This window comes from Podarcis gaigeae (assembly GCF_964106915.1).
Source record: "Podarcis gaigeae genome assembly, chromosome: 17".
NCBI classification, from domain to species: Eukaryota; Metazoa; Chordata; class Lepidosauria; order Squamata; family Lacertidae; genus Podarcis; species Podarcis gaigeae.
Window position 1 is genome coordinate 14,978,717 of NC_139694.1, and position 25,683 is coordinate 15,004,399.

At 44.1% G+C, this 25,683-nt stretch overlaps 1 protein-coding gene and 1 long non-coding RNA gene across 4 annotated transcripts in view; both read right to left on the reverse strand.

Moving 5' to 3' along the window:
- LOC310835335 overlaps positions 1–25,683 on the reverse strand; it is a 353,699-nt gene that overhangs the window by 57,782 nt on the left and 270,234 nt on the right. The gene's annotated exons all lie outside the window — the stretch shown is intronic.
- Positions 1–25,683, reverse strand: part of PLPPR1 (phospholipid phosphatase related 1) — a 162,931-nt gene that overhangs the window by 43,380 nt on the left and 93,868 nt on the right. For all 3 annotated transcript variants that reach the window (XM_083719644.1, XM_083719642.1, XM_083719643.1), the window contains exon 2: positions 4,493–4,601. In XM_083719644.1, coding sequence (XP_083575770.1) covers positions 4,493–4,555 — 63 coding nt within the window. In that variant the 5' untranslated portion in view covers positions 4,556–4,601. The remainder of the gene's footprint in view (positions 1–4,492; positions 4,602–25,683) is intronic.

The following is a 25,683-nucleotide window of genomic DNA, read 5'->3' on the forward strand; positions in this document are numbered from 1 at the left end:
TTGGAAAGAAGACTGTGGCATAGATGAACCTTCGGTACGATACCACAAGGCAATTTTCAGCTGAATAGAATTCTTTGATCGCAGCGTCTTCAAAAATCTTCATTTTCTGAGTTCCTTAGGTACTGGTTTGATAAATGCTTGGGAACTATTTTAATGAGCCTCTGCTTCACCTTCTTGTCCAGTTTAAATAGGAAGCAGCTCTTCCAATTAAGGACCGAAACATTGATTTAACCTTTCTGCTGTTATAGATTATATGTCTCAGGCATCCTCTCTATTACTGAAAAGTTCACAATCCAGACGTAAAAAGGAATTTGTTAAATTTGTACATCACAAGTTCTTACAGCACATAGCTCCAGGTCAGAATATGTAATAATATGTAACCCGGGAACTGAAAGTTAGATGCGAATGATCTTGGGATGTAAAACTTGTCATATTACGGAGACAGAAAGGCATTATTATTATTATTATTATTATTATTATTATTATTATTATTATTTACTCTTACTAATACTGTCATATTTTAATCAGGCGTCTTGTCATGCGGCTGCATATTTGTTTCATTTTCATTGGAGCCCAATTTATGTAATCCTGTCCCGGAGTCAACAAGCACTTCTGCGATTCTGCCCACCTCTTCCTCCTGAACCGCTTATTGGTAAGGGCATGCATAGGTGCAGAGGAGAAGGTGAGTTTGTTTGGCCTTTTATGTGGGAGAGAGGGAGAATGCCCTGCACATCCTATCACTCTAGACAGCAATAAGGAAAAGGCAACATGCAGTAGGTGATCATGACAGCATGCCAGGGGCTGGACTGAGGAGGAATGGTGGAACTGCCCTCCCTTTCTGTACCTTCCCGAGAAGAGGAGGACAGTATAGATTTAGAACAGTGGTTTGCAGAAGGTGAGAGGGGAGGCTGCAGAGGGGAGAAGCTGGGAAATATTGGGGGAGCAGCAGGAAAAAGACGCACCAGGGGAGAGACAGCTGACAGGCTCTTGAAAGCATTCCTGAACCCCCCTCTCCCAGAACCAGGCGTGCCTTGAGGGTAGTAGAACATAAAACTCAGAGGCAGAAAGCACACATCAGCCGGCACAGGAGTGACGTAGAATAGGAGGGGGTAAGGGGATGGGACTTTACTTGGAGCAATGCCATTATCTACGAGAGACCGCATTCCTTCGTCTCTCTCTGTGAATACTGAATAAGCTACCATATTTTTCGCTCTATAAAACACACCTGGCCATAAGACGCACCTAGTTTGTGAAGGGGGGATGCAAGAAAAAAAAATGCTTTAAAGGGAGTGCTGAGCAGAGCCTGTATGCATCCCAGGCTCTGCTCAGCGCTCCCTTTCACGAGCCGCGAGGAGTGTGTCTGTGGTGCTTGCAGGCTTTTCCCCAAGTAGGGAGAAGGGCAAGCCCATCAGTGATTTTCCCTCCTCGGGGAAAAGCCCCCAAGAGCCGCACACACACTCTGCGCTGCTCTTTAAAGGGAGCGCGGCTCTTGTGAGCTTTCCGGGAGGTGGGGGAAGGGACAGAGCCGCATGCTCTGTCCCTTCCCCCACCTCCCGCAAAAGCCAGGGATAGCTGCACAAAGCCTCCCCAGGGCAGCGGGATGAAGGCTCTCCGTGCCCTGCGGAGGCTTTGCGCGGCTAAGCCAGAAGCTAGAACAGCAAGAGGGAGCGCAGCACAGGGCTCCCTCTCACAGTTCTGGCTTCTAGGATAGCCATGCAGCCTGCATTCGCTCCATAACACACACACACATTTCCCCTTACTTTTTAAGAGAGAGAAAATGCATCTCATAGAGCGAAAAATACGGTATTTGTTAAGAACTCTTCTGATTTTTCTACTTCTTCACATCCCACCATGAGAGAGATAGGATTCACCAAAGCCTTGACACAAATGGCAAAATTAGCTGAAAACAGGGAAAGGAAGTTGGGGCTGGCTCTCAACAAGAGCTCATCTTCATGGTCAGACTTCCAGTATACATTTCTATCATGTGGTGGGCAGCTGACTGCTCTTTTCATAGATCAACCCCCGGCTGCTTATTAACAACAACAACCTTGCAGAGAGCAACAGGGAAATACTGACTGTAGCTCAGTTGTAAAGTGCAGGCTTTGCATGCGAAAAGGTCCCAGGTTCAAACCATGGTGTCTCTAAGTAGGGTTAAAGACCCCTCCCCAAAACCCTCGAGAGTTGCTGGCAATCATAAAACCTCAGCGCCTAGGACTTGCCGATCGCATGGTCAGCGGTTCGAATCCCCGCGGCAGGGTGCGCTCCCGTTGTTCGGTCCCAGCGCCTGCCAACCTAGCAGTTCGAAAGCACCTCCGGGAGCAAGTAGATAAATAGGGACCGCTTACCAGCGGGAAGGTAAACGGTGTTCTGTGTGCTGCGCTGGTTCGCCAGAGGCAGCTTGTCACACTGGCCACGTGACCCGGAAGTGTCTGCAGACAGCGCTGGCTCCTGGCCTATAGTGAGATGAGCGCACAACCCTAGAGTCTGGCAAGACTGGCCCGTACGGGCAGGGGTACCTTTACCTTTTTATGTGTATGTGAACAGTACTGCATCACTGTTCTAAGGGTTCCTCCAGACAACTAGTTCATTGAGCTTGCAGAAAGCTTATGGATGTGAGGTTATATCTGGTCTTTACTGAGGATTTGTGCTGATTTGTTTGCAGGATAGCTATATGACCATAATCGTTCATCCTGCATTCGTCCTGATTCACTTGCAGAGTGCTTTACACCCCTTCCTGCTAACCATTTGCTCATCCCACACCTTTCAGTTCATTCTCCGTCACTTCTAAACCACAAAAACTCCAAATATATTTTTTAAATGGATTTAATGTGCTAGAGCCACAGAGCAATTTAGCACAATTTAACTGCACAATCCCTCTCATAAAGCAGTAACAGTTTAGAAGCACATTGACCTGGTATAAGGTGGCTTCTGGCGTTACCATGGATGTAATTTTAACAAAATTGTAGAAATGTGTTTTTAAGAGAATCTATAAACAAGACTACCAGTATGTGTATGTGTGTGTGTGTGTGTGTGTGTGTGTGTACATACTTGCTTAAAGAAGCCACACACTTTCACTCTGCTCGTTAAATCAACTGTGAATGCTGGCTTTATTTGTAGCAAGCAGAAGGATATTCGGAACAGCAAACCATGCTCACATTTCCCCCAAATGCTATTCCTTGATTTATTTTTATGTTCATGTCAGCCTTGACTACAGAAAGGCCAATTTATAGCTCTCTCACCTGCACTTTCAGACAGACTCATCATTCACACATTAGAGGGCCAAAAAAGAGAAAGAAGTCTTCAGAGATAGTTGTGGCTGGCTATAAATTAAAAGATCTTACTTCAGAGACATGGTGTATCTCTTTTGCTCCCTACAAAAATATTGATTGGGTGAAGGAATGATAGATTGATTTATTCCCTTGCCTGTTGCCTAGATTTGTGAAAGGAAGGAAAAACACCCTCAGGGTTTCCTTGGAGACTGAGGCACAGTTCACACAAACAGCAGATAAAGAAACAAATTCATTCCTAGACTGTGTCACTTTGGATTTGGAACAAGGGGGATGGCACCGTCAAATGTTTCTGCATGAAAGGAAGTTATCCACACATACAAAAATAATGTGTCAGGGAAAAGGCAAAGTTAAGAAGGTTATTTCTCCCTGACGTGCTGGTTTTCCATGTGGAGGATATTATTATTATTATTTATTATTATTATTATTATTATTATTATTATTATTATTAGTGTTGCTCTTCAGCACAAACACGGAATCAGATGCATCTCTGAATGAATTTTGTCTGAATTAATTTTAAGATGTATTTTAATTAATTAATGTCTGTTTTTATGCATATTGTGTTGTTTATATGATGTTAGCCGCTCTGAGACCGGCCTTGGCCGGTGAGGGCGGGATACAAATAAAATTTATCATCATCATCATCTGCTCTTGCAGACAATCAAAGCACTCTGTCTAACCCTCCATAATAATCTCCACCTTCTATACCATGTAACCGCCTCTGTTTAGGTAGTTTCAGACAAAGAGATAAAATCAAGTTTGAACCAATTGTATTTTTTAAAAAATCGTATGCATGAGGGTTTGTAACTCAAAATATAAATTTGACATGCCACGAAAATGGAAACAGTATGATCATATTTTCATAGGCCTAGCCATCTTAAGCCCTGTCAAAACAAGCAAATCAATACACTCTTGCAAGCTGACTCTATGCCTAGATAGGTCATAGGAGTTGGACCCTGCGGATCATCTAGTCCAACCCCCTGCAATGCAGGAATATGCAGCTGTTCCCATACAGGGATTGAACCTGCAACCTTGGCATTATCAGCACCGTGCTCTAACCAACTGAGATATCCATACAAGTCAATGTGTTCGGGATCATGGTCCCATCAACAAATGCACTGCATTTTCTTTCCAGATTTAACCCAGCATGATGACATTAACATTTATCATCCCGCTAGACCCAGAAGCCCCAAAGCTGCACTCACCTCGACGAAGATGAAGCATGGGATGATGGAGTAACTTCGCTGCGTGTTGTTCCCCAAAGCCATTTCTTCTCACAGCCCTCGAGGCCAGAGCATCCAGAGTTGTTCAAGGCTGACAAAAAAGAAAAACCTGGATCACTTAAAAGGCTGGAGACTGGTCACTGATCGTTGTCAGAAGAGTTATGTGCATTATGAGTGGGTCAGAAAACAGATGTAGAAGCACCAACGGTTTCAGATAGGCACAAATGAATCTGCCTTTGAATAAGGTAAAGGACCCCTGGACTGTTAAGTCCAGTCAAAGGTTGTGGTTGTGGTGCTCATCTCGCTTTCAGGCCGAGGGAGCTGGTGTTTGTCCACAGACAGCTTTCCGGGTCATGTGGCCAGCATACCTAAACTGCTTCTGGGGCAATGGGGCACTGTGATGGAAACCAGAGAGCACGGAAACGCCATTTACCTTCCTGTCACAGTGGTACCTATTTATCTACTTGCGCTGGCGTGCTTTCAAACTGCTAGGTTGGCAGAAGCTGGGACAGAACAACGGGAGCTCACCCCATCGCGGGGATTCAAACCACTGACCTTCTGTCCAGGGGTCCTTTACCTTTTTTTTTTTACTTTACCTCTATATCTCTGGTGTGTTTATGGCTCTAGATTGGATTTGGGCAGGGAATGGCTTCAGACAAAGGGCTGACTTTTGTAAGTAGGGCACATGTCAACCTTAAACTATTATGAGTGTGGGTCTTAATGCTTAATTCTGGCCCACAGCTTCAAATAAATTCTCCATGTGGGCAGTAACCTCCAGCACATCTCTGCTTATTAGAAGATGCTTTTAGTTGTTGCTTTGCTCTTGACTTTGTAACCACCATCCCTCCTCCTACTCTTATTCCCGGAGGAAATAAAAGCTTTTCAGAGCAAGAAGTTTGCTTCGTGGTTCTCCTTCCTTAACTGCCTTTGTAGTTAATTTTCCATTCACAACGTTGTACAAATTCCACATCTTTGCCTCTTTTCCCAGGAGAGTGTTGACGGTAACCTCCACCCCTTGCTCTGTGCTTCAAGGGCTTTCAGGAGGCGTACACAGGGTAAATTAGGCAAGATGGGAGCTAGCTCATGCTAATAAATTTGCTGCCGTTGCATTATCAACCTGAATTCCCTTATTTAGAGAGCTGGAGCACCTCACCTAACTAAGACATTCTAATGTTACTATTCTGAGAGTAGGGCTGACTATGCCTAGCAACTCAGTGGTTGGTGTTCCTGGGGGGAAACAGAACTGAGCCACTGCAAATATTATCTGATCTTAACTTCAGGAACCTCTGAAAGACCAGAGCAAAACAGTTCAAGGCACTACAAGCTGAATTTCAAAAGGAGCTAAGTTTGCTATGCCTCCCCCCCTTACCTCAGGTTAAGAACTTAATTCGTTCTGGAGGTCCATTCTTAACCTGAAACTGTTCTTAACCTGAGATACCACTTTAACTAATGGGGCCTTCAGCTGCCATCGCGCCGCCACCGTGTGATTTCTGTTCTCATCTTGATGCAAAATTATTAATTCAAGGTTAGCTATTTCTGGGTTAGCGGAATCTCTGTAACCTGAAGCGTATGTAACCTGAGGTACCACTGTACCTTTAATAGCTGGCTGACCAAGAGGAATGTGGGGCTCCTGTACCTTTTGCAGCTGATTGACAAAGATAAATGTAGCAAGTGAAGTCCCCACCACCACTAAAGGGAAGTGAACTGTTGAGGAAAGAGTCATGTGCTAAGCAGTACTGCAAAAAGAAAGGAAAAGAAACAAAGCTAGTAACCTTATCTGCATGTCAGTATGAGAGCCTCTGTGAGGAAGTGAAGTGCTTGTAAGCACAGTGCAAAATTTGTCAGGCACATTTTGCACCTGGCTGGACGCAGGTGGCGCTGTGGGTTAAACCACAGAGCCTAAGGCCTGCCAATCAGAAGGTCGGCGGTTCGAATCCCCACGATGGGGTGAGCTCCCGTTGCTCGGTCCCTGCTCCTGCCAACCTAGCAGTTCGAAAGGACAAAGTGCAAGTAGATAAATAGGTACCGCTCCGGCGGGAAGGTAAACGGCGTTTCTGTGCGCTACTCTGGTTCGCCAGAAGCGGCTTAGTCATGGTGGCCACATGACCTGGAAGCTGTACGGCCAATAAAGTGAGATGAGCGCCTCAACCCCAGAGTCGGCCACGACTGGACCTAATGGTCAGGGGTCCCTTTACCTTTACCTTTTATCGGCCACTTGCGACCAAGTGAAGATGGCCAGGCATCAAGATGGCCTCTGATGTCTCCACCATCTGGAGGTGCATGCCTTGGGATCCTTGAATCTCGACTGTTTTCACACACAAGCAACACATCTTGTTGAATTCTATCTGGTATATTTTACCTTGCACAATCATGGCAGTGTTGTTGAAAATGATAATGTTCCAAAGTATATTAATAGTTTTAAAAAAACACATGGGTGAAACAATTAACTTGTAACTGGCTATCAAAAAGGGGAATAAAGAAGAAGAAGAAGAAGAAGAAGAGTTTGGATTTGATATCCCGCCTTTCACTCCCCTTCAGGAGTCTCAAAGCGGCTAACCATTCCTTTCCCTTCCTCCCCCACAACAAACACTCTGTGAGGTGAGTGGGGCTGAGAGACTTCAAAGAAGTGTGACTGGCCCAAGGTCACCCAGCAGCTGCATGTGGAGGAGCGGAGACGCGAACCCGGTTACCCAGGATTACGAGACTACTGCTCTTAACCACTACACCACACTGGCTCTCGGTTTGTAGTTGAAAACCAAATTGCTGGGATCCACCAAGGAAATATTTTCCACAAAATATGTTAGGTATAAAGGAGAAAAAGAAAAAAGGACAAATTATTTTTGAGTTATTGTCTAATGAAAATACTCATACATCCACTTGTATGGAAGGGGGAGACTGCACTTGGCTCCTGCCCATGCACTTTCAATTAGCAATGTCTGCAGGTTTCTTTCCAACAAAAGGAGAATGGAAGTACTAAATTGGCTACTTCTAATTAGCCGCGGGGATATGTTTGCATCAAAGGCAATTTGCAGTATCTGAGTGACAGCAGCGCTCCCCAATAAAAGGCTGATTTGTAAGGGGGGGAGACCCTCAAGATACAGACACAAATGGCAGGATGAATCGAAAATAAAATACAGGTGGAAGACCTTCTTGACAGCAGGTTTATTGCTCTCTTAACAGCAGCCTGATACAAAGAAAGTGAGACAGTGACATTTTCTCCCACCCGAGTCCCTCCATAATGTTACTTGACTACAACTCCCATTATCCGTGACAATAGGCAATGCAGGCCGGGGTTGATGGGAGCTGGTGTTCAAAAACACCTGGACAGCCACAAGTTTCTCATCAGTGTTGTAAAGCATCATGTGCACTGATGGTGCAATATCAATTAAATATAACAACAGTGGCACAGGGAGCAAGATGGCCACAAAAGCAAGCAGCCTCTCCTTTCTTTTTTCCTTCCCTCTAAAAGGAAGCACCTTCAGTTTCCTTTCGCGCCACCAAATTGTTGCATTATCCCTAGGGGTTCCTCTCTCAGCAGCACCTAGCTAGTCTCTCCTATTAAAGCTAAACTGATGAGGCAAGCTATGTGCTAAGGATTTATCAGCATGATACAAAATCCACATTGCTCTTCATCTCCCTCACCTTCCAGCACTGCCCCACCAAGCATGGCAACCACAAAAGCGGCATCTGCAGGTTCATTATCTAAACCAAATATTTGGCAGTGCTTCCCGCAGAACAGAAGGTCTGCCTCAGGGTAGGTGAAGCTTCTCTGGGCTGTTCAGAGCAATCTCTCCTCTAACGGGTCACTGGCACTGAGCACCAGTTAAACTGTTTCACTGCTCTGCTAACTGCAAAGGAAGGAGGCCACAGGAAAAAAGAAACCCAGCCTCCAAAATGGCGATGCACTGAGTGATGGATGATGAATGGCAAGGCAACGTTTGATTGCATTTCACTAGGCTTGCGAATCCTAAACAAGCAGTTCAATAGCCAGTTGCTTGTACGGAACATGTCTTAGGGTAGTTTTATTCGGCATAAAACGTACGTCACATACATTTTGCGGAGGTTCACTGCATATACTAATCTATTGGTTCCAGGGCCAGATTTAGGTTTGATGAGGCCCTAAGCTACTGAAGGTAATGGAGCGCTTTATATGTCCAGCTGTACTTTGTCAACAACAAACTATCGCTTTTTTGTGTTGAATATATGCTATATGCTAATTTATTAACCTGATAAGTATCTAAAGCCATTTGCACATAACAAACTATTTTATCCAAGTAATTGTTGAACTGAAATACAATTGAAAATGTACATCCAGGGTTTTTTCCTTAAAAATTTATTGGGGGCCCCCAAGAGGGTGGGGCCCTAAGCTATAGCTTATTTAGCTTATACGTAAATTCGACAGTGACAGGTTCTATAACACGCCCCCCCCCCCAGACAAACAACATGGCTGCTCAAACTTTCACTATATACCTTTGAACAAGGGAAAATATCTTGTCCGCTCATAATTCAGGAGATATTGTTGGAAACATACAGGTAGTGTCTAGAAACAGTTCCATTGCACAGAAAAAGAAGGATTCTAGTACAGTGGCAGAACAGATGCCTTGCATTTAAGAAGTCATAAGTTCAGTCCCTATCATCTCCAGAGAGGACGGGGAAGCCCTGTCTGAAAACCAGGAGACAGAGCTATTGTTGGTGTAAGCCAGCCTTCTGCAAGCTGGTTCTCTCCAGATGTTTTAGACTACAACTCCCATCATCCCCTGAGCATTGACAATGATGGCTGGGGCTGATGGGAGTTGCAGTCCAAACTTCTGGAGTACATCAGGTTAGGGAAGGCAGGAGTAGGCAATATTAATATTCAATGCCATGTACTTGACTTGCCCAGTACAACCAGGCAAACAACCTAATGCCCTCCCCAAATACAGTGGTACTTGGGTTAAGAACTTAATTCGTTCTGGAGGTCAGTTCTTAACCTGAAACTGTTCTTAACCTGAGGTACCACTTTAGCTAATGGGGCCTCCCGCTGCCAGAGCACGATTTCTATTCTCATCCTGAAGCAAAGTTCTTAACCCGAGGTACTATTTCTGGGTTAGTGGAATCTGTAACCTGAAGCGTCTGTAACTTGAAGCATCTGTAACCCGAGGTACCACTGTAATACCTAGTCAAAAAGGCAGCAGACACCTCCCAAAATACCTCCCTAAACCAAGGCAAAAACCTAAATAAGATGGTTTCAAGCCCAAAGGCACAGTGTTGGAGAGCCCAGCATTATTGCCCATATTATTCACTTTAAGAATATTCATATCTGAATATTCTTTTACCACCACCCCAACCCCACAAAGCATGTTTCAGTGCCCCATGGACAAAGAGAAAATGCAGCACACAATAAATAAATGATGCCAATGAAATTGATGCATGTTTGAAAGATGGGAATAGGAGGGAAAACTAGAAGAGTGCCAAGGTGGGAAGCATTCGTGGTAATGAGAAAGGGCATTCGCAAGCACCTCTTAACTCCCTTGAAGACAGCAACAGCTGTGTACCCACCCGTGATAATGTCTCTGAATTGTCTTCTCCCCTTTCACAGTTTTTAAACTGGTGGAGAAAAATGTGGGAGATCCCTTCAACACATCACTAGTTTTTACTAGTCAGATCTCTGAAATGCTGGCTGGCATTCTTGGTGAGGCTGCATGCAGCATCTATTCAGGCAACTGAAGAGTTTGTTCTTCCCAGCTCTGTGTGAAGGAGGGAATCATCGATAAACACAGCGTGTTTACCCATCTGTCTGTCACACTCCCTGACCCAAAAGTCAGTCGCTCATTAGCTTGCTATGATTCCGAGTCGCCTTCGAGAACCACTGCTGGTAGCCTGTTGACCCATGCACAAAGAGCCCTGGGCCCATCTGCTCCACCATTTGGAGAATTACGGATTTGACTCCCAGCTCAGGCTTGTCACATAAATGCGACCGTGGAGTTCCACTCAAGAAGCCGACAGTTAATAGAAACAATGTCTTAATCCTATAAGTACTCCAAATACCATCCCCCTTTCAGACACTCGCAAAACCTCAGGAAACATTAAAAAAAATGCTCTTCATTTGTCCTCTTGCTCAGATCACAGAAGAGTCGGCTGAGAATACTGATTATTCCTTCTTTCTTTCAAGTGCTGGCACACCTACTGGCTGCTCAGGGCTGCTGTATTCTCTTACTAGTAACAATACAAATGAGCTATCTTGAGACGGCAATTGCTACTTTGGATTTACACCAGGGTTGATTGAGAAAAAGACTCCTGCTCCATGTGACTCACTCATTACGTCTGTAATGTAAGGTTGGCTTCCAAAGAGATTACATATTACCCCAGATAAAGAAGTGTTTTAGTTACCCTACGGCATAATAATGGAGAAGGTAAAGGGACCCCTGACCATTAGGTCCAGTTGCGGACGACTCTGGGGTTGTGGCGCTCATCTCGCTTTATGTGACCAGCATGACTAAGCTGCTTCTGGCGAACCAAAGCAGCACACGGAAACGCCGTTTACCTTCCCACCAGAGTGGTGCCTATTTATCTACTTGCACTTTGATGTGCATTCGAGCTGCTAGGTTGGCAGGAGCAGGGACCGAGCAACGGGAGCTCACCCCGTCGTGGGGATTCGAACTGCCGACCTTCTGATCAGCAAGTCCTAGGCTTTGTGGTTTAACCCACAGCGCCACCCGCGTCCCTAATAATGGAGAAGCTGAAGCTCAACTCCTCAGTTACTCCTTGATCACAGAGTGACCATTGCTGCTGCCTGCCATAAGGGAACACAATGGACAGAAATACAAATTAATGCTAAGCAGCGTCACTAGGCAAGCAATTTTTGCTACAACCATAACATGCCTCCTCCTCAGAGTTGCAATGCATATTTATGAAAGGTTTGTTAACACTTTGCTCAGCTCTGGGGCCCGAGTACACAAGCAGTCCCTTCACTCAAGCAAACTTTGATTTGGAACCAGGTCAAGGATATGGGTGGCCGTACAAAAACCCAGAGCTAGAACAGGATCTGGGATCTGAAACGGGAGCATAATCTGTCAGAATCTACTGATCTGTTGACCAGACAAAGGCATAAGATGGGGATGGGCTAGCTGTGCCCATCCACACTGAGACATTGCACTGGCCACAGCACTTGGTTCAGACCCTGATAAGGCACTTCAGTGATGATAATGATGCAATGTGGAAGCATGCAGAAAAATATGGAAAACCCTCCCCACCCCCACCCCCAGCAGCTATAGCACCATATATAAGTGGTACATCTAGAAGGGCCTTTGGTGATGAGCATAAAGCAAATTTGCAAATACAAGTTCAGACATGCACCTATACATATATACATGGGCTGGAATGATCTGGGGAACTAACAAAGGCAAAGGATATACACAAGAACAGCTATGGAAAATAAGTCCCAAGCAGCGTTAGAAACTCAGATATATAAGATGCACCCCAAATAGCTCCTTAAACCAAGGTTGCAGTTGCCAAAACGGAATGTCTAGTTGCCATCTTTGGGTAAGGCAGCTCTCAAGACTTATTTTTCAAATGATAGACTGACTGTGGTCGATTCCTAGTTAAGCATCTGGCTAGTTCAGATAACAACCTTGAGGTTAGGTCTTTAAGACAGGCTTCCTCAACCTCGGCCCTCCAGATGTTTTGGGACTACAACTCCCATTATCCCTAGCTAGCAGGACCAGTGGTAAGGGATGATGGGACTTGTAGTCTCAAAAACATCTGGAGGACCGAGGTTGAGGTAGCCTGGGTTAAGGGCTTTGAGAACTTAAAAGAAGAAAAGTCACTTGATCCAGGGTCAGTCCATATCTATCTATCTATCTATCTATCTATCTATCTATCTATCTCTCTCTCTCTCTCTCTCTCTATCTATCTATCTATCTATCTATCTATCATCTATCTATCTATCATCTATCTATCTATCATCTATCTATCTATCTATCTATCTATCTATCTATCTATCTATCTATCTATCATCTATCTATCTATCTATCTATCTATATCATCTATCTATCTATCTATCTATCTATCTATCTATCTATCTATCTATCTATCTATCTATATCTATCTATCTATCTATCTATCTATCTATCTATCTATCTATCTATCATCATCTATCTATCTATCATCTATCTATCTATCTATCTATCTATCTATCTATCTATCTATCTATCTCTATCATCTATCTATCTATCTATCTATCTATCTATCTATCTATCTATCTATCTATCTATCTATCTATCTATCTCTATCTATCTATCTATCTATCTATCATCTATCTATCTATCTATCTATCTATCTATCTATCTATCATCTATCCATCCATCTACCTATCTATCTATTGGCCTATTCCAACCTCTTTTTCTTAATGATGACTCCTGCTCCTGCTCAGGCTGCACAGAAAAAAACTTTTTGGTTCCTGAAATTCATTCCGACTGTGCAGATAAGATGTAAGTGATAGATTTCTACAGGATGTGGCATTTGTGTGTGAAACTATCCAGCTCCAACGATCCTCAAACGGTGGAGATGTCAGGCACCATGCTGATGCCCCAGCATCTTCACTTGGTCACAAATGATTGAAAGTCAGGTGCAAAATGTGCCCAGCACCTGGCTAATTTCAAACACGGGTCCCAAGTTACTACAGAACACGAGGACTATAATCAAAATGTACAGCCCCAACCTGACTCAGAAGTAAGGGTCATCGAGTTCAACACTAGTTACTTCTAAGCATTTATAGTCAGGTTTGCAGCTTTAGGCTGTATAGTAAGAAGACGTCAATCCTCTTCAGAGTTGCTTTTGCTTCTTTCTGTCTCCCTTGCCTACTTCTCCGAACAACATGAACCAAGCAAGTCAAACAGATGGCTTTCTTGAAACTTGAAAGCTCAATGTGTGGGTTTCCATCGTATTATATTAAAATACACACACACAAACATCACACGTTACCAATTCATATATATCCAAATCATTCTAATGGTTACTCTGCAATCAGCTAAAACTGCTTAACCCAACCTCACGAATTGGCTGCTGTATTTAAGCGAGACAACCTTGGTTAAAATAGGCTGCATCTGGATTACATTGCTTTTAGATTAACTTTAAATGAGAATAAATGTATTGCATTTAAATAATCTAATAACAAAGGGATCCCATCAAAGGGACTTAATTAAGTATGTGTTTAAGGACACGGCAGGATCACGGCTAATGGGCTCAATTGTCTCGCATGATCAAGCCCTCTGAAATTCAATTCCCTGTCTCTGAAATGGGGCAAAGTTACCCCTCACTGCTTTTACTGGGACACTGAGATAGACAAGATAGATATCTACATAGACAGACAGACAGACAAAGACAGACCTGTGACTATTTGTCAGCACATGCTATCCTGAAAACCACTGAATCAAACATCTGTTGGGAACATGAAAGAAGTAATTTGGTATGCATGGAGCTAGGCAGTCAAAGTAACCACCACACCTGTAAAACTCAAATATTTGGACTAATGAAGATCCTTTATGAAAGTCTCCTAGGAGAGCTGAGTGCTGCAAGACAAATTTCTGCCTGTGCTAGGAATGCTTCCCCAATAGGATTTACTTGCTGCTTCTGTTGGCAGTGCCCTAACAAAAGGCAAGCGCTCCAATTGGAGAATTGCCTTGACCAAAAGGCATTGTCAGGGAACTGCCATCAGCTCAGGGGCGAGAGGGGAAAAGCCAGATGGATTACAGAGAGCCCCCAAAGATCGTGGGAAGCAGCACCTCCTCAGTGGAGGAGAATAGCCACACGTCTAGTGGAGAGGAGCTTCAGGACTTGGAGGAGGTGAGGCGGTGCCAGGACACCTTGCCTAAGCAAAGCGGGGAGGAGAGAGATCCCCCGTTACCCACGCCTTCCTTGCACAGTAGGCTTCTGCGCAGAGAGGGGAGGCACAGACTGGGCGTCAAGAAACTACTCTGCTGGGGAAGGTTTAAGGACCGCCCACTCTCAGATTCTGCCAGTGAATGAGCAAGACATGGGATAAAGGAGCTCTGCATGAAGTTTTTTTTTTCCCCACCAATAACAAGGCTTTACAACAGACCAGGAAGACATTTGCCTGATTGCTCTTGAGCAACCCCCTGATACCCGTAACAAACGTCATGGACTTTGGAGAAGCACGAACTCAGGATGAAAGGGAGAAACGTGATAAGAGGAAGGCACGTTTGGCAAACCCTCACCGTGATCAGCTCCTACCTGGAAACCTATGTCCCCACTCTGGAAGGATGTGTGGATCCAGAATTGACCCTTACAGTCACCTACGGACACATTGTTAAGACCATATTCATGGAAGACAATCTTACTTGGCTACGAGTGATCGCCAAAGAAGGAAGAATAAAAAAAGGTGAATGACGATCAGAAAAATTCCAAAATAGAGGAGGGAAAGAGCAGGATTCCTTGTGAATTACCAGCTCAAATGCAACACTACAGTGAAAGCAAAACATGGTACTATTGTACCAAATACACAGAATGACACTGGGAGTTGAGGGTAGTGATGGGCAAAATTAGATCAGGAGCTACCTGCTTTTCTCTGGGTAATTTGCAACAGATCAGCAATGGGTCTCCCGACTCCCTGTTGTTCAATCACAAAAGAACAAAATTGACTTTCACAACCTAAATTAGCTTGCGGAAATGAAGTCAGGAGTTGACTATGGTGGGAAATGGCTGTGAGCCTGATACAAAAAAAAAAGCTCTTTGGTTTATGATGTGCTCCAAGGCGGTTTGTTGTGTTTTGTTTTGCTTCTTCTATTAGATGCCTTTTGCATCTGTCTCTTGTTGGCAGACTTTAAGGTTCCAGTAAAAGGGAAAGTGAATTGGACAAAGTTTGTCTACGCTGATCTACAGCCAACTGTTGCAAAAACATGGACCTTCACCAGTGTGTCATTCAAGTCCTGCTTCCCAGTTAACTGAATGGCAGAAAGTGACAGAGTAGGAAAGCTCTTGACTTCTTGCTAGCTATTGCAGAGTTGGTGAGCCTGTGGCCCTTCAGATGCTATTGGACAACATCTCCTATCATCCATGACCTATCATCCCATGCTGGCTGGGAATGAGGAGTATGGCATCCAGCTACATCTGAAGGGCCACAGATTTCCCACCACCTGTCTTTTGACAAATTAAATCAGAGATCAAGGAGGAGGCGGCAGAAATGCCGAGTGATTCAGCATCTCCAGGCCAGCCAGATGAAAGGGAGAGGGCTTCTTCTTTCTACTATGTTCTGATTGAGCCTTGGGTCAAAATGACCCAGACGACTGGTGCCTGAAATACAAGAGAACCAGAGATGATTATGTGTAAGTGCTGCATGAAGCCTTAGCGTACTTTTTCTTGGAAAACAGCTGCCTTCAAATTGTGATCAGCGGTGTGGTCAAGAAACAGATTCAATACTGGGCACCAGCAGAAATAGCTTGCCACCTACTTGCACTCTCATCTAGCCCAGGGCTGTCTGCTCTACCATGACTGGAAGCAGCCCTCCAGGAACTCAGACAGAGATCTTCCCCATTACAGTGGATGTTCGGGTTGTGAACATGATCCATGCGGGAGGCACGCTCACAACCCACAGCATTCGTAACCTGCAGCACTGCATCTGCGCACGCACGGGTCACAATTTGGGGCTTCTGCGCATAGCATGATTTAGTGTTTCTGCTCATGCACGAGCACCGAAACCCGGAAGTAACCCATTCCGGCACTTCCAGATTCGGCGCAGTGCGCAACCTGTAAACGTGCAACCTAAAACGTCTGTATGTACCTGCTACATGATCTTTTCCATAGCTGGATTCTGGGACTGTCTACTCGGCGCTCCAGATGTTTTGGGGCTACAACTCCCATCATCCCTAGCTAACAGGACCAGTGGTCAGAGATGATGGGAGTTGTAGTCCCAAAACATCTGGAGGGCCAAGTTTGCCTATGCCTGGTCTAATCTGTGGGTTGCCATCTGATTGAAATTCACTTTGATTCTGATTTGATTTTAGGATGTATTTTAGTTGATTTCCTGATTTTATGTTAATATGTTATATATTTGATGTTAGCTGCTCTGAGCCCAGTTTTGGCTGGGGAGGGCGGGGTATAAATAGAATGTATTATTATTATTATTATTATTATTATTATTATTATTATTATTTATTACATGCTATGCATGTGCTCTGCCACTGAACCATGGAGGCACCATTGGAGCTGGTCTCCAGCTGGACGTGGCACATAAACACCACCTATCTGTATGTCAAGGAGCTGTCAAGGAGCGAGGTCAACCACAGGACATGCATACACAAGGCAGGCATGGGATGAAATTAGCTCTTTACTAACAGAAAACAACACTCTGGTTCACCTCAATCCAGCTAAGACATTGCTGAGATTGACCACTAGCTCTGCCCTTCCTCCTCTAGTCTTGATCCCTCTCAAGAAGAAGAAGGCTATGTTGAGAAGGTGAGCTCCTCATCTGGGCCTGTCTGGCCTGTTGCTCAGCAATGTGCAGAACTTTCAGAGGGGGAGGCGAGCCAGCAGGACTGGGACTGTCCTGCTGCAGTGTAGAAGGGAAAACCTCTGACTCCTCTCTGTCTGATTCTGTGCTCACACATCGACTATCAGCCTCTAACCCTGTCCTAAAAGGCTCTCCTCCTTACCCCACCCCTCCTCTGATAGCTCCAAGCCTCTGCTTCCAGCACCTCCCAGCTTGTCCCTTCTACAGACTGCTCTTCAGTGTCCCACCACCAGGACCTAGGATCTAAGTCATCTTCTGTGCCCTCCCTGTTGGGCTCTTGGGCGGATGACTCCTGGCACTCTTACTTATCCCACCAGTCCCTGCCAGTGTAGGTGCCAGTTCATTCAGATGACACCTTCCTGTGGGTCTGACCATGAAAGAAAGGATGGGGTGTGTGTCTGGCCTGCTTTAGTGCATTTGGGAGCAGTTTGATCTACAGAAAACAATGAAGTTTTCTGTAGCATTCAGGCAAGCATCACCATCAATTCATTTCTGCAGGTTGTGCTGCTGTTAACGGAACAAGGGTAGGGACTGGTAAGGGGGGAAAGACAAGATCATTTGTGAAAGAGGCCCTTAGTAGGATGGCCACATTTTGTCTGGCCCAGCTTCTGCTGAGCAGTCGCAAAAACTTGCATTTTGCCAGCATCCTACACAACGACTAAATGCATATGACTTATCCTCTGCATCTGATCTTTCTATCAGCTGTGCAAGATTATAGTATGTTAAGATGAACCCTTTGATCGGTATTCACAGGTAACATTTCAGGTAGAAATCAATGCACACACTTCTGGCCATAGAAACAAAAAAAAAAAGAAAAAAAGAAAAGAGAACAAGCCAGGAATGTTTCCTGGGAGGGGTCCCTCTAATTGTTCACATTTAAAATTATATATATATATATATATATATATATATATATATATATATATATATATATTGTAAGAACAAAAATAATTTATAATTAGTTTTTTCCATTTTCCAGATTTCCATTTCATTCCTCAAGCATCATTAATTTCAGTGGGAGACTCACCTGTATTATGTCACCTATATAACTTTAATGCTTTAAATCTGAATGGAATGATTTTCACTGACATGGGACTGGAGCCTGAGGGTTTCATGTCAGAGTTCAGAGAGACTGGACACAGGATACCCATTTGAGATGTAATTTAAAAGGTGGTGACATTCAATAAGCCTTCACGTTATTTATAATGGCAGCCCAAGCCAACTTTGGTCATCTATAACACTGTGGAGTTCTGCACCCAATGATGAGTAATTTGCAGGCTTTGTAGTATTTCACAAGGGCATTATACTGTCAAGTTTCAAAGGGATCAGACAAAGGATGCTACTATTTCTCCCATGTAAGTGGCAATGGGAAAAGAATGTCTTTTAAATTATTCTGAACTAGAAATCCTGGGTTGAAAGTTCAGCGGGTTAATAAGGCTGCCTATCATCCTCTAAATAGGTTCCTGAACTGAAATGGACCTATAATTTTGAGGTTCAGCAGCCAAACAGTAGAATAGTTTCAGGGATTTCTAGCAGTCCCTCTGGACATCAGATCATATAAAGCCTTGAATTTGGTGGCAAGGATATCTTTGATCTGAGAAGGCCCTGGTGGTCATGGCCATAGGTAGCAGATGGCCATGCACCCTTCCCACATGCAGCCCAGAGAGGTGTTAAATGTGGCATCTTTTTTACACCAATTTAAAATGCATCGTTGTTGTTGTTGTTTAGGTATCTCCTGTCTGTAGATTTTTAGACTTCAGCGCTCAGTATCTGGGTTTAGGATTTTGATTTTGTATCTCTACTGACAGTACGTATTCTTGCTTTTTATTTGTATTCTTGTCTTGATGTTATGGTTTAACGTTGTAAGCCGAGTAGAGATTTTATATATAGGAGTCTATCAATTAGTAGCAATAAAAAGGTAAAGGAACCCCTGACCATTAGGTCCAGTCGTGGCCGACTCTGGGGTTGTGGCGCTCATCTCGCTTTATTGGCCGAGGGAGCTGGCGAACCAGAGCAGCGCACGGAAACACCGTTACCTTCCCGGTGGAGCCGTACCTATTTATCTACTTGCACTTTGATGTACTTCCGAACTGCTAGGTTGGCAGGAGCAGGGACTGAGCAACAGGAACTCACCCCTTCTGATCAGCAAGTCCTTGGCTCTGTGGTTTAACCCACAGCGCCACCCACGTCCCTTATTAGTAGCAATAGTTCCACTCTATTCTGACTCAGTCAGACCACACCTGGAATACTATGTCCAGTTCTGGGCACCACAGTTTAAGAAGGATGTTGACAAACTGGAATGTGTGTAGAGCAGGGCGACCAAGGTGATCAAAGGTCTGGAAACCAAGCCTGATGAGGAATGGTTGAAGGAGCTGGGTCTGTTTAGCCTGGAAAAGAGGAGACTGAGAGGAGGTAGGACAGCTATCTTCAAATATCTCAAGGGCTGTCACATGGAGGCTGGAGCAAGCTTGTTTTCTCCTACTCTGGAGGGTAGGACTCGAACCAATGGCTTCAAGTTACAAGAAAGGAGATTCCGACTAAACATCAGGAAAAGCTTTCTGACAATAAGAGCTGTTCAACAGTGGAACTGTCTCACTCAGGAGTTGGTGGACCTCCTTCAATGGAGGTTTCTAAGCAGAGGTTGGATGGCCATCTGTCATGGATGCTTTAGTTGAGATTCCTGCATTGCAGGGGGTTGGTCTAGATCAGGGGTCAGCAAACTTTTTCAGCAGGGGGCCGGTCCACTGTCCCTCAGATCTTGTGGGGGGCTAGGCTATATTTTGGGGAAAATAAATAAATGAATGAATTCCTATGCCCCATAAATAACCCAGAGATGCGTTTTAAATAAAAGGACACATTCTACTCATGTGAAAACATGCTGATTCCCGGACCGTCTGTGGGCTGGATTTATAAGGCGATTGGGTCGCATCCGGCCCCCGGGCATTAGTTTGCCTACCCATGGTCTAGATGACTCTCGGAGACCCTTCCATGATTATATGAATTGATGAAATACATAAATAAATGATAAAATATTATAAGATAGGAGGGAGGGGGAGAAAAGTCCCAACAACAACAAAAAGGTTTTCACAAAGCACCACAAATGCAATATTGGAAGATAACATAGCAAGAATCCTGCAGGATCAGATCAAAGGCCCATCTTGTCCAGCATTCTCAATCTGGCAAAGTGGATGCCTCTGGAAAGTCCACAAGCAAGGCTGTCCCACTTGTGATTAAGCACAGCTGGTGTTCAGAAACATACTGCCTCCAACACCTGATCCTCTGTGACTTTTGTCTACCTCTTTTTTAAAGCATTGCAGGTGGTGAAGCACAACCCAGGTGTGCAAATGCATCAGGTCTGCAAGCAGAAAACCGCCTCTCCGTGCATTTCTCCCTTGCTGGATTGCAGCCTGAGTGAATCTGCAATGGATGAATACATCTCTTTCTTTTTACCACTAGCAGAATGTTTGTTTGTATTCTTCCAATTATACAAATGCAAATAACTAAAGGGATCAAAAAACATGAAGGAACAGATTATGAAAACATCCTGCTTAAGACTCTCAATGTTTCCATCAACACTATCTTTCAAAAAATAAATAAATAAAATACAGCGAGAACTATTATTTTACAATGCAACATTAGCATTTCAATGGGTGGTAATGTACCTTCATTTACAGTGCAGATAATACCTGCAAGTGGCTTTGGGAAACTCTATCCCTGCTTGCAAGTGTGTTGCCTCTTAGCTTGTTATGTGCCTGAACAGTAACATTAAGCTTTCCTTGCTATTTAAGGATTTTAAAAAGGAGAGAATAAAATTTTATTTACACACACACACACACACACACACACACCCCGTACTTTTCCATGTACAAGACGAGGGTTTTTTCTTATGAAGCTATGTCCAATAAATGGGGTCGTCTTATACACGGATAGTGCAAAGGGTGGGACGTGGGATTGGTTGCTGCTGCGAGCCGGAGATCGTCAGCGGCTATTGGGCGTGTTATTGGTGGCTGTGGCCAGGGATGGGGATGATTGGCTGCTACTGCGGCAATAGGGCGGGCAATTTGCAGCTTTTGGGATGTGTACAAGTGTCATTGTAAGGCAGACGGGTGGGCAATGTTCGTCAATCTCCGAAGAAAAGCTCAAAAACTTTGTGCCACTCCCCAAAAAAGCTCAACAACTCTGGGCAATATCTCCCCATTTTCTTAATTTTGAGTCTCCAAAAATAGGGGGCGTCTTATACATGAGGACGTGTTATACACAGAAAAGTACAGTACTTTCAGTTGGGTTGGTCTTCTAAGGGAAGTGTGTTCTAGCACTGATTTTTTTCTAGAAAAACAACACTGGATACCAGACAAATCAAGCACACTGCATGTCAATCGCATCATGTCATAAATGCAACAGCACAAGGAAGTGTCATTGTTGTTCCTCCTCTGTTAAATCTATTTTCTCCTGTCATCAATGCTTTAGTCAATGAAGGACCCATATTTGGTCTTAATACGCTCAGCTAACAGCCAGCAACACTTAAAGGAGCTGTGCTGGGTTAACACCTGATTGATTCGTATTCATATTCATATTTACTCTAAAGAGGTTCCTCTCTAGTTCTTTAGAGGCAGGCATCTAAACTGCCTCTTTGCTCCAGAGTGCAGGCCCTCCAATGATTGGGTGTTATAAATTGCATGCAGCTCTCTAAGAGAGCACCTGAAACACCAAAAAATATTCTAGTGGGGCCCAGTTTGGACTGAACTGTGGCTGCGGGGGTTGAAGCCATCCGTCCATCCATCTCTCCAACTAATCAATCAACCTAGTGACAGCAGGTTTAAAAATATGGGGTTACAATTGAGAGAGGCTCTGGTGTGTGGGGAAAAGGTTCGATTCTAAGGCCCATTTAATTCATCTTCCAAATGTTAACATTTCTTGCAGAGAGAGAGAGAGAGAGACAGAGAGAGAGAGATTTAATTCTCTTTTCATGTTGTCAGACGTTTTAATTCCCAGACATCCCACTGACTGATAAGCCAGGATTGATACTCTTGTCTAAAGCAGACCTACACAAATGCTGCCCATAATGTGCTCTAGATGTTAATTGAAATGTTGCAGTGTTGTTTGGCATCAGATACATCCATCTCTTTGTAATGGGGGCCTTTGGGTATTATTTAAATTATTAGATTGTGCATCAGCGTGCATCAACCCGGGCCTGCAAAATTATTAGGAGAAATACATTCGGACAAGGTTCAAAAGCTTCAATTTGGCCTTAGGAGAGCTTAATGCTATACAGTTTTGTTTTGAATGTATATCGAATGGCAAATTCTCATCAATATTGGTAAAGGACCCATGGACAGTTAAGTCCAGTCAAATTCAACTATGGGGTGCTGTGCTCATCTCACTTTCAGGCTGAGGGAACCAGTGTTTGTCCAGAGACAGCTTTTCTGTGCCCAGCAGGACTAAACAGCTTCTGGTGCACGGAAACGCCATTTACCTTCCTGTTGCAGCAGTACCTATTTATCTACTTGTGCTGGTATGCTTTCGAACTGCTAGGTTGGCAGGATCAATATCACCAGGTCTTGTGGGAGACCTTAGCATGGTCCAACTAGTGGGCTTCCCAGTGATGTTTCAGCCACTGCTAGACACTCCCTCCCGATAATCTTCATCCAGCACCCTTCTCTATGCCCCATTCCTCCTAACTCTCTCTTACTACTCTTTCTTCTCTTCACATTCTTCATTGCTGTGATGCCCTCTCCACCTCCTCTGGCATCTGGGCTCGGAGAAAGGGTCAAAAGGCCCCCTTCTTTGTATTTTGGACAAGGTGACAAGATTGCAAGTGCCGCTGTTGAGGTTTGCCATGGCAGCTAAAAAAACCCCTGTGTCTTTTTAGAAATAAAGACCTATGTTCAAAAATACCCATGTATTTTCCCAGCCACTGTAGCAGCAGCATTTTCCTCCCTCTGATAAGAAAGACTCCCTTGGTTTTCTTCTTTCAGCCCAGGGGAGGCAGTAGGGAGGTGGAAAGTGGAGGCAGGAACACTTATGATGGAGGAGAGACATTGGAGACAGTGGCATTATGCACACACTGACACCTTGGCGCAGCAATAAACTAAGGCCGACTACTGGCCTCTCTGAGCTCCATGGGCCTTGGGCCAGTGCCTGATGCAGCTAACTGCTGGTACCAGAGTCAGAATATAGCACACTTTTCTTTGGGGATTAATAGGGGCAGAGGCCCCAAAAAGTTGGTTAAATTGCTTATGTATGCCACCACCGTAGCCAGAACTCTGTATGTGCAAAAATGGAAAGAAGAAGTTCCAACGAAAGAGGACTGTACTTTAAAACTACTGGACTATGTGGAGATGTCGAAATCGATGACAAAAAACAAGAGACCAAAGAGACAAAATGTTTGTGAAAATATTGAGACCGTTTTCAGACTATCTGATAAAATACTATAGACATTGTTGGGGGGGAAGTCTCTGAAGAAAATTAAAGGTTCAGTTTGAGGAGAGTTGACTTGAGTTACTAAGGGCTGTATCTGATTGCACCAAAGCTTGCTGAGGACAAAAAACACATACATTAAGGATAGCTGATTTCTTGTCTGGTACTCAAGTCTGTCCCTGTAATTAGGCGTTCCTTAAGAGGTAGAAAACAGGTGGGAAATTCCTTGATAGGTGCAAAATCTTCTTTGTGTTCAGGTGTACATGATCTGCAAGTAGCATTTGCTAAAGCCCTTTTAGACTTGAACTTAGGTACAGTGGTACCTCGGGTTACATACGCTTCAGGTTACATACACTTCAGGTTACACACTCTGCTAATCCAGAAATAGTGCTTCAGGTTAAGAACTTTGCTTCAGGATAAGAACAGAAATTGGGCTCCGGCGGCACGGCGGCAGCAGGAGGCCCCATTAGCTAAAGTGGTGCTTCAGGTTAAGAACAGTTTCAGGTTAAGAATGGACTTCCGGAATGAATTAAGTACTTAACCCGAGGTACCACTGTACAGAGCAGTGCTTTTCTTCTAGAAAAAAAGATGCCAGTACCCCCAGAAATAAAAGCGCTGATACAGAGAAATAGATTTTGGACTGCAATTTGCATTCCTTACTTTTACCTCTTCTGAGTGAGTAAAGCTCTACTATCTATATCTATATCTATCTATGAAAAAAACAAGAAACATCTTAGATGTTCTAATCATGGCAGATCTTTCCATCCAGCAGTTAAGTTCACAACACCTTGTTCAAACAGCCTCTTGGTTACTACATTACTTTAAAGGACATAACACTGAATGAAGGGACCTGGCTTTAATTTTCTTGCAGACATTCTCAACCTATCTTCTTGAATGCTGCACAGCTTTTCCATGATCCCCCTGATAATAGAATTTAACACTGGCACAAGATGGAGGTATTAACTTGTCTCCCAGTCAATGGAGAGCTCACTCCTTTATCAACAAGAATAAGAAGGATCCAGACAGACAGCCATAAGTAATGATACAGGTCTAAGCCAGATTATTCCTCTTATCTTCCTCTCCATGTAGAGGAGAGTGTCGAACAGCAAATGGGGACCAGCAGCAAGAGGCGATTCTATAATTATCCAGCCTAGTAAATCCACTGATGAACACCCCCTAATAAATTAACGAACAAACAAAACCCTGCACCGTTACCTAGTAACATTTCCATGGTTTTGTTCTGACACAATCGCCTAAAAAATAATAATCTGGTAAAATGAAACCAGATATCGAAAACAGCAGAGACCTTTATTCCTCTCCCACCACTTCATAGCACAAAAAGTTGCTTGGGTGAGAGGGAATTGTTTTCTGAAAAGAACTGGCTGTCCAGGACAATTGGAAAAAAAAATATAGCACTAAAAAAAGGAAGAATGTGAAAATAAAACTAGGGTTCAATGCAGTGTTGGAAACTCAGATACATAAACTAGGCACCAAATGGCTGCTTAAATCAGGGTTACAGTCACCAAAGCAGAATGCCTAGTTGCCATTTGGGGGCCAGATGGCTCAAAAGCTGTATTTTTCAATACGACTTTTTGGTTCCTGAAATTTGTTCTGATTGTGTAGATAAAATATAACGGACAGAATTCTATAGCATGGGGTATTAGTGTGTGAAAACAGCCAAGATCCAATGATTCTGAGGCATGCACCTCTAGACAGTGGAGACGAAAGGTGCCATCCTGGCACCTAGGCATCTTCACAAAGCCAGGTGCACAAGGCACCTGGTGAATTTCGAACACTGGTTCATTATTAATTTTCCATCCTCACCCAATGTCAGGCGGCAGTAGATCCAACGCCCACGGCAGGTTGCCAGGAATGGATAAGACAAGGAAAAGTTCTTACCAACTGCTTTTTATTCAATAGTCACAGAGAGAGGCTTGGGAAAACAGCCACTCAGAATAATGGCATTGCCTTAAGTGAGTCTCCACCCCCTCCCTTCAGGTGCTGAAAAGTGCCCTCTGCCTCTGAGCTCTCTGCTCTCCTACTTTCAATGCTCGCTGGGTTCTGGGATGGGGGAATGCTTTCTACATTGCAAAACAGCAACGTCTGAGGCTGAAGGAAGACTCCATGCAGCAAATGAGGAATAACAAAAGGTTTATTATTGGCTTACTGGCCAGCAAGATGACTCAGAGGAATCAGTTCCAAAGTCTGAGCCCCCCCCCCCCCAAAGCACTCTTCTCTCTTAAGGCACTAC